The following is a 9,445-nucleotide window of genomic DNA, read 5'->3' as shown; positions in this document are numbered from 1 at the left end:
GGAACTGCTCCGTCTGCACCAGACAGTAGCTACACACGCACACACACGTTTGAGAGGCCACACAACGCTCTTCAAAGCGACAGAAAACAAGGCATTAAGCCTTTAACGTCTGATGTTGCATACAGGCAACAAAGTCTTTAAAACAGACTTTAAAATGTCTGTACAGGATCAATTCACAAAAGGAAAACTACTGTCTTGAACAAGAGATACTTATACACACTTTAGCACTCCAGCCACACCACACCACACAACCCCCCATCCCCCCCCCACCCCCACCCGTGTGTATGTGTGTGTGTGTGTGTGTGTGTGTCTCACTTGTGGTCCCTGAAGATGTCCTGGAGGAAGTGTCTGTCGATGGTGGGGAAGAGGGCGTAGAGCTGGCCCTCCTTCAGCAGGGCGGCACCATCGCGCCTGTCCGGGTCAGCACGACCCAGTCTAGACTGGGGGGAGGGGGTTAGTCTGTGTGTGTGATTTAGTTCATATTAAATGATTATGTGTCTGTGTGTGTGTGTGTGTGTCTGTGTGTGTTACCCTCTCCATGTTCTGCAGCACCTGCTCTTCAGTCATGATGTCCCTGAGGGAGACATGTGGGCGGGACACACTCCAGTGGTCCATGAATGGCGCCTCATCTTGAGCCTCTGGTTGGTTGCCCAGGGAGGCAAAGCCGTCTGCACCAATCAGAAAGTGCGCTGGCCGTGTGCCCTCCTTGAGCCCGGTTTTGGCTGTCTGTGATTCGCCCCAGTGGACGGAACCTTGAGAACCAGGATATTGGAATAAAATTACCGTGAATATGGTAATGAAGAGTAGTATTTCATATATCATGAACTGACATTGTTGTCAGTTGCATGCATGCATTTGCAAATGTGGGTATTTGTTTTGCATATACTGTGTATGCGTGCGTGTGTATCTGTGTGTGTGTGTGTGTGTGTGTGTGTGTATACTCACTCTCCTGCAGCAGATGGTATGAGAGTGCCGCTTGTCTCTGCCTCTCCTATGAAGACACAACAGAGTCAATCTCACCGAATGACCCCACACACACACACACACACACACACACACACACACACTACGAGATAAAGATGTGGCAGATATAGAGAGTACTTTGGCCTTCTCAAGGAATGTAGATAATCTGGTATATGAGTTCAAAATGGCTCCCCACTGATTTCCAACCCACCTGGATAGTGTCCTTCCACTTCTGGTGCAGCAGCCGAGCCATGTTCAGGTCCATCTGCACCGCGTAGTCATCAGTGTCACATGCCCCTGCATAACATCAACCACAATGGAGGCAGGCGGTTAGCGCGCGCTTGTGTGTGTGTGTGTGTGTCTGTAGCCATTCATTCACAACTTCTCTGCTTTTACAACTGGTTTTATGAATACCATAAAACCAAACTACCAAATACCATCGAACCAACTAGTCACTTTTGTGATTGTGTTTTTGTGATGCATTACAAAGAGAGCAGACAGAAAATATTCATAATATCTTATTCATTCATAGGTTTTATTCTTGTTTTTGTTGTTTATGAAGCTATTCTGTGTGTGTGTGTGTGTGTGTGTGTTACCTGCGTCAATCCCCACAGGTCCGAACAGCTCTGTGAGTTGGAGCGCCAGCTCTGTGGGCAGTTTGAGCTCAACACTCCGGATGTCCATGTGCTTGTTCCTCTTCTCCTCCCTCTCCCTCTGTTCCCTCTGCTCCTCCCTCTTCTCCTCCTCCCCTCTTCTCTCCATCGCCTCCAGCTGAGCCAGGAGATGCTGGGTCACCTTGTCCACACAGGAGAGTTCGTCTCCCCCTTCCTCCCACCTCCCCACCCCAGCTCCACCCTCCCAGCCCGGCTCGCAGCACGGAATCTCCGACGTAACTTCCTGCTTTGTGACCTCACTTCCCCCTTGTGGCTGTGCTGGTCTGGGTGCTAGATTAGGTGGGGGGTGAAGGGGTTCCCCAGAGGGGGGGCTTTCCCCGTGGTCTCTGTCAGTCACGGAGACAGCTTCTGAAAGTCCACCAGCCTCCCCTGAGATTCCTTTCACGGAAACACCCTCCTCCCCTCCCACCAAGGCAGAGCTTGGCTCACTATCAGAGGTCGAGCCCCCCCCATCCAAACCACCAACCCCCCCACTGGTAGAAGAACAGCCGGTGGCCAACGCCTGCACTTCCACATCCAAACCACCAGAGGGCTCCACCTCTGTGTAAAAATGTGTCCTTGTCCTCTCCTCCAACACACTGGAGCAAACCAAACCGGCTCCCTCCGCTATGCCTAACAGCGCGAACGTGTTCAAATCTTCATCACTCCCGCCCTCACTGCCATCATACTCATCTCTGAAGAGCCTCTCTCCAGAGTCCAGCAGCAGGTTGGTGGTCCACTCCAGGTCTTGCTGACACTTGTCATAGAGGTCTTCCAACATGTCAAAACTCACCAGTTTAAAATGGCCACTCAGTATGCGCAAGCTTTGCAGCCTGGTCCTGGAGCTGCCCAGCTCTCTCTCCTCCACCTGGGTGCCCTTCTCGTGCACCACGCGGTAGGGCACCACCCGCTGGCCGGAAGGGTGAATTGCAACGGCGGCCGAGACCACCGAGGAGACCTCGGGGACGAAGCGGGAAGGGTCGCCATGGACTACATTGATGTCGCTGGGGTGGTGGCCTGCCGAGACTAACAGGTCATCAGGGTTGTCGGGGCGATCGAGACGCCAGAGGAGGGCAAAGTCCTGGGGGTCGGTCTGGGTGGGTCGGCCGGAGTCGACTGCGGAGGAAGGGGTGGGGGGTCGGGGTCGTGATTCGTGGTCAGAGAGAGGATTGGGGTTATGGTCAAGGTCAAGGCCAGGGTTAGTGTTGAGTTTATAGTCAGGGTTAGGTTTAGGGTCAGGGTCAAGACTAGGGTTCGGTTTGGGGTCAGGGTTAGGGTCGGGGTCAAGGTTAGGGTTCAGTTTAGGGTCAAGGTTAGGTTTGGGGTCAGGGTTAGGGTCGGGGTCAAGGTTAGGGTTCAGTTTGGGGTCAAGGTTAGGTTTGGGGTCAGGGTTAGGGTCGGGGTCAAGGTTAGAGGTGGGGTAAAGGGTCAGGGCTGTGATGTGGCGACCCTCTACCTGCGATTTCGGGGAGGACGGAGAGTTGTGCGTGAAGGTGAGAGCCAGCTTGCACTGCTTCCCTGATCTGCGGCTCTGACGCTGCCTACGCTCCTGACTGCCTCCACCAACATGGCCACCATCAGCTTCCACACTGACCTCACTAACATGACCACTGTTGGCACTTAGACTGACCTCACCAACATGGCCACCACCAATGTTGCTCTGACTAGCGTCACTATCAGGGCCAGCATCAGCACTGACCTCACCAACATGGCTGCCATCAGCTGCTTTCTGACTGCCCTCACCATGATGGCCACCTTCCACCTCCAGTCTCCCTGGGGTGGCTGATGTGTCTGCACTGACACAGGAGAGAAAATCCCTGAGTTTTATATCCTCCAGTAAATTGAAACACCCAGTTTGTCTACTCACCCCTGGTGTGTGTATATCCCCCTCCCCAACAGCCTGAATCCCCTCTCCTTCCCTCTGCTCCCCAGTTTCGGACTCAACCACTACGCTGTGCTGGGGTTGCCCAACTGCCCTCCAGTCTATCACACAGTCCGGTAACTCAGCTCTATTGTTGCCCCCCCTGTCCGAGACTTGGTCTCTTCCTTCACCAGGGCTGTAGGTCTCCCCTCTCCTCCCCCCTGCCTCACCAGGTGCCTCCCCCTCACCCAGGCTCTCCCCTCCCTCCCCAGGTAACTGGTCAGAGCTGAGGGAGAGGGCGTTGTCTTGAGGTGAGTCAGGGGAGGGGCTTGCAGGCATGGGGGAGGAGCCTACCCCTGTCTGTAGCAGATCTAGAAGTTTCTGGAACTCGGTTACATCCGGGCCTACACGCCCTTCTATCTTGCTACCACGGTGACCAGCCTCCTGACCAGCACCTCCTCCCCCCTCCTCCTCCCTCTCTCCACACCTCCTCCTCCTCCCCTGTTCTCGCTTCCCCAGGCCACCCTCTGAAGGCCAGTCCCACACGAAATCCAGCAGCTCCGGCCTAACCCGTTCTCCCCCATCCCTCACCCTCTCTCCCACAGCCGCACCTTCTGCCCCCATACCCCCTTCTTCCACTTCCCCCTCCTTTCCAACCACCCCTCTCTCCGATTGGCTGGTATCCTTCACCAGGTCGACAGGCTCCAGCCTATCAGTGTCGGTCTTCTCGGTTTGGACCCTCCTCCCTCTTCTAACCCTCTGACCAATCGACTCAGAGAAAGCCACGGGCCTCTCTTCACCACGGTGATCCACATCTAACACTGTTTCCACGATACAGTCCGGATCGTCCAGTCCCAACCGAGCATCCATCTCCGAGTCCAACTCTCTGAAATCTGTCAAATCATCCTCATCAGGTATTTCCAAATGTTTTGGAATTTCCGTTTTATACAGAGCCGCTTCCGTGGAGAGGAGAGATTCCATGGGACTGTGTCCCGGCGTTCCTTCTCTCCCGGAGTGGCCGACGGACGACACGTCAGGAAGGGAAGAGAAGAGCTGGCGGCGAGAGCTCTCAGAGCCCGGAGTCAACGGAGACTCTCCTACCAGGTCAGGGCGAGCCCTGTCAGAGGGGAGGGGAGAGAGAGAGAGAGAGAGAAAGAAAGAAATAGAGACAAGGAGAGAGAGAGAGAGAAAGAAAGAAAGGAAGAAAGAAAGAAAGAGACAAGGAGAGAGAGAGGGAGAGAGAGGGAAGATTACCGCAGTGGTCATATAAATCTGATATAAGACTGTTTGCCCATTGAATGATCAGAGGACACAGTGTGGTGAACAAGGGGTGCATTCCAATAGTTTTAAGTCGCGTCCTCTCCTCCTTCTCTTTTCTTAGGGCTGATTTAAACAGGCAGCATAGGTAACAACAACACTCTGACCAAGACTCACTTTGGGGGGGTGTTCTCCTGTTGGGGGGGCTGTGGGGGTCTGGGGGGGGCCCGGGAACCCATTATGGACTGAACGGAGACATAACGTTCGTAACTGTCCAGCATGCGACGTATCCTCTCCACCGGCACGCCATGCTTGGTGCGTCTACAGACACGGGACAGGAGAGAGAGAGAGTTTAGATGAATTACCTTTTCATTCATCATCTTGTCTTTTCATTCACCTTTTCATTTATGTTCTATTCAGTTATGTACATGTCAAATTCAACTTCACGTCCATTCCAATTAAATTCAAATGACTTTGTTGTTACCTCTCCAGTTCTTTGGGTTTGTTCTTCCATCTGGTGTCTGGCTCACGGAACAGAACCTTATACTTGTGTTTAACAGCCTGCCAAATACACAACATCTTCACTTACATCTTCATTTACTACTGTTATACATTCAATTCATAAACAAATAATCAATGGTTTATAAAGTAGGTATAAATCATTTATGAAGCCTTTATACAATGCACCTTCACATAAAGTGTTCCCAAACTTACTTTCATGTATGCAGTATCTTTGTTTACTGGGCACTGGGTAACAGGTAGATATGCACAAACTTGTTTACTGGTGCTGGGCCAAAAAATGAAATGATCAAACAATGAAAAATAAAGCCCTCACACGGTGCTTTATTTCAACAAACAACATTTCGACCAACAGGACTTGAGTGCAGCGGGTTCCATGTGCAGGCTTTTCTTCAACATTGAGGAAATCCTAAATCGAGACCTATTTGCATAAATCTTGCATTGACGTCAATGGGAAATGTGTCCAATGATTTGAGTTATGCCTGTGGATCTCAAGTTAGGATTCCAGCCTTTTTAATGAATGGAGCCCTTAGCATGTTAGCTTAGCTTAATGAATGGTGCCCTTAGCGTTAGCTTAGCCACCTCTAGCTTGTGATACCAAAGCTGTGTTGTGCTGAACAACAACACTGACCTGGGCGACGTAGGGCCTCATCTCCCAGCCCTGCATGTTCGTGTTGTCGATAATGATGGGAGACATTCCGCCCTCGAACGCTTCCTTGGCTGAAGGGGAGAGGGAGGGAGGGGGAGGAGTCAATAGAATCTATTACCAGATTACTTCCTCTACAAGTCCTACCAGGAAGTTAATGCTGGATGGGATGCTTGGAATGATCTGACTCTGACTCACCCCATTGAAGTTGAGATTTTAAGGGTTATGGTTATGGTTCCATCTGTGTGTGTGTGTGTGTGTGTGTGTGTGTGTGTGTGTGTTTACCTCTCCTGTGGTTCCACTCGTGGGCCTGCCCCAACTCAGAGGGGTCAAAGTGATAGTCTCCATGACGACTGAAATAGTCGTCCGTGCTCAACACCACTCCACCTGGGTTCTGCTCCAACATGGCCCTACACACACACACACACACGCACACACACGTCAGTGCTCTCGTAAAAAAAGTCAATCTTGGTTACACAACGCTTCATATTGCTCAGTTTACCAAGTCTATCTGTGGTCTAACTGCACCATCCTAACCCCCTCTTACCTGGCTACGGTGGACTTGCCCGATCCTGGAGCGCCCCGCAGCAAGACAAGGACTTGCCCTTCCAGACGGAGCCTACCAAGTGGGAGGGGTGGCAATGGGGCAGTGGGCAGGGCCCAGGATTTGGGAATGGTAGCAGCCGGTTTGAGAGGCGCTTGACTCACAGGTCCCTGGCTAAACAAGTGTGAGGAGTGTGTGGCTTGAGAGTTCCAAACGCAGGGGTTTTGAACCACCGGGGTGATGAAAGACGGCTCCTGGTTACCCTGGATACGGGAGCGGAACTCCGTCGCCTGAATGTTCCAGAACATTCCCGGGGTGCTTAGAACCTCCTTCTCCTGATGTGCATTCACCTTGGGTCTCGCACCCCCAATTATCCCGCCTGGTGGTATGCCCCGACCCCTCTCTGAGGAGGGAATGGAATGGTTTTGCTTCCTGTAGGCTTGGAAGGCAGAGGGCCGGCCGGAGGCCCCCAGGTCCAAAGGACCGTTAGATTTGGTCCTGGCTGTTTCTGAGGACAGGTGGCTGAATTCCAGTGGGGGGCGCTGGTCATGGTTAAGCGCACCTCCAAGGAAGCTGAGCTCCGTGACTGGGGAGTGAGCTCCAGAGGTCTGCCCCACTGAGGCACCTCTGTCTGAGCTGGGCAGCTCCTCCCCAGCCCCCCTCCTGGGGTTGGTCTCAACGCTGGACTGGAGGAGCTCCGGGAGGGCCTGTTGAGGGGGTGGAGGGAGGGAGGACAGGGGGTTGGCGTAGGCGCAGAGACCACTAGGGACCTCCTGGTCCTCGCATCGTGGTGTAGTCAGATTCTCCAGCTCACGGTCGATGAGGATGTCTAACTCTTCAGTCAGGTCAGGGTCGTCATCGCTCCGGCGCCGAAAAGAGGCCTGGGGAGGGGAGGGGGGGGCTCCTGTCGATGTGGGGGGGTCTGGGTCAGGGTCTGGTTCTGGAGGGTGGGGGCTCAGGAGAGCGGCGGTCAGCTCGAACCCGGAGATGCAGGGAGGGAGGGGGGCAACCCCCTCTGCAGCTACAGAGAGTTCCAGGAGAGAATCCATTGCATTCTCAACTGGAGGGAGAGAAAGAGTTTTGGGGGTGGAGAGATGGAGAGAAAAAGGGAAGAGAGGGGATGTGTAGAGATAAAAAAAATTGACATTTAAATGAATGAAATATAGCCATTGATTCTTGAAGAATATAACTTGCATATTCATAAAATATAAGCTTGTTTTACTCGATTGTTTGTAAACAATACATTAGCTTCAAAACATGGTTAAAACTATCATTTTGATCTCATGGATGGTCAGCATCCATAGTTCTGTCAATGAAATTGAGAGTGGTTACATTTCTCCAACCAGCCCCATCCCTTAGCTGTTTACTAAATACTAAAACAATGGTGATGAGCTGGCTTTGTTGTTGTTTGATTTCAGGGATTGCACCTTTAAGTTATTTTCAATAGTTTAGCTACATGAGTGGGAGGTTGTGCATTCCCGAATATACATGTAGTGTAAATACAGTTACTGTCCCTCTTACAGTGATTCCATGTGACGTGGACTTGAGGACAAAACTGCTACTAGTATTAACTTGCACTATCATGGCTACTTGATACAACATGTGACAACATTACACACATCTAGCACAGTGTGTAGCCAATGTTGGGCAGTACATTTTGTCCAACTCATGTCCTTTAAATCAAGAAAGACTAGAAGAAAAAAAAGCTTTACCCCACAACTGCATTATTACGGGGGGGGGGGGGATTCAACTAATCGAGAGTGACAGGTGAAAGGAGGGGGGTGTGGTGGCAGTCGATCACATCACCTCAGAGAAAACTACTTCTCAGACAATCATTAACATCAATCACCAAGTAGGTGTATTGGACCTGGACCGCAGCATTATCGATGCAGCCCCCTTCCCGTGCACCCATTCACTTCGTATTCAGCTAAGCTCCGACATGATACGTGGAGTCACATGGAGGGTCGTGTGGGAGCTATATCAAGCCGTGCTATGGTATGCATGTCGCTAGCTAGCTAGTACAGCGGGAAAGACATTGAACTTTGACGTACATCCTGGTTTAGCAATATGGAAAGCGATCAGCCTTACCTTTAAAATCACATTCGGAGAGCACGATGTAAATAACTTCGGGATCCAAATGGGAGAACATCTCTTGCATGTTTTTCACGATCTCGTCCTTGTTGTCGTGATAAGAAGAGTTGCCCGAGTTTGGTTGCAAAGTCGTGCCAGTGAGAAAGTTATTGGCGTTATTAAAGTCACTTCTCGCCGTGACGCCGTCAGTCGTGCCCTGCGTTCGGTAGCCCGTGTAGCAGCTACTCTCGTTTGACAACCCGGGCACCCGTGCTGGGCTGTGCCCGTTCTTCTTTTTCCGCGGCATTTTCGTCGTTGCGGTGTGTGTTAAGTTTCCGTAAGTCTGGCTTCTAAAACTATCAACGGCTGACCCCAGCTCCACTACACTCGGAGGAACCAGGAGGCACGAAAAGCTAACGCTAAAAACAACCTGCTTGTTTGGGGGGGAGGCAACAACACTAAAGTGACACAGCACTCCACGCGAAGGGCATTGGAACTGCAGTTTGTGCATATGACTGGAGCCAGTAAATAAGTACTAATCTAGTTATAAATAGTCTTACTACAGAATGGTAAATAATAGCAGCAAAAAAATCACCTTAGTGATTGTTTTGCTATTGTGCTTCCACTTTTCGTTTCAGACAAGCTGTCAGGCTGTGCTTCCTCTCTCTTGGCGTTTACAAACTATCAAATGCTCAATGCAATTATTAACTTCGGAAACTTGACAGATGTGCGAGTGTATAATTTGCTTGTGAGGTGTGGGCAGAGACAGTCTTTGAATTTTATTAGGCTTTTGAGTTTGGTGTGGGATCCTCTGATATGGATCATGTTCGCTTGAATAACTGCCCTGACATGCATATAAAACGCCCCCACTTCCAATATTGTCCCTGTGGACAGATTTAAGATCAGTCTATCCTCCCTAAATTCTATCCTTT

The 9,445-nt window shown here is 51.2% G+C and overlaps 1 protein-coding gene across 1 annotated transcript in view; it reads right to left on the bottom strand.

Moving 5' to 3' along the window:
• The window catches only part of n4bp2 (NEDD4 binding protein 2), an 11,658-nt gene extending 2,739 nt beyond the window's left edge, over positions 1-8,919 (bottom strand). The window contains 14 exon segments of the mRNA XM_083692853.1: positions 1-29; positions 316-440; positions 532-752; positions 946-991; positions 1,175-1,260; positions 1,560-1,698; positions 1,759-3,599; positions 4,089-4,594; positions 4,912-5,055; positions 5,219-5,295; positions 5,885-5,973; positions 6,185-6,309; positions 6,447-7,503; positions 8,532-8,919. The exon segment at positions 1-29 is cut by the window's left edge and continues 104 nt beyond it. Of these exon segments, the coding sequence (XP_083548979.1) occupies positions 1-29; positions 316-440; positions 532-752; positions 946-991; positions 1,175-1,260; positions 1,560-1,698; positions 1,759-3,599; positions 4,089-4,594; positions 4,912-5,055; positions 5,219-5,295; positions 5,885-5,973; positions 6,185-6,309; positions 6,447-7,503; positions 8,532-8,820 (4,774 nt within the window). The 5' untranslated portion in view covers positions 8,821-8,919.
• Between the last annotated feature and the right edge of the window lie 526 nt (positions 8,920-9,445).

Source organism: Argentina silus (assembly GCF_951799395.1).
Source record: "Argentina silus genome assembly, chromosome: 21".
Classification (NCBI taxonomy): domain Eukaryota; kingdom Metazoa; phylum Chordata; class Actinopteri; order Argentiniformes; family Argentinidae; genus Argentina; species Argentina silus.
The sequence above is the reverse complement of the archived record's forward strand: the minus strand, read 5'-3'. Positions and strand labels throughout refer to the sequence as shown.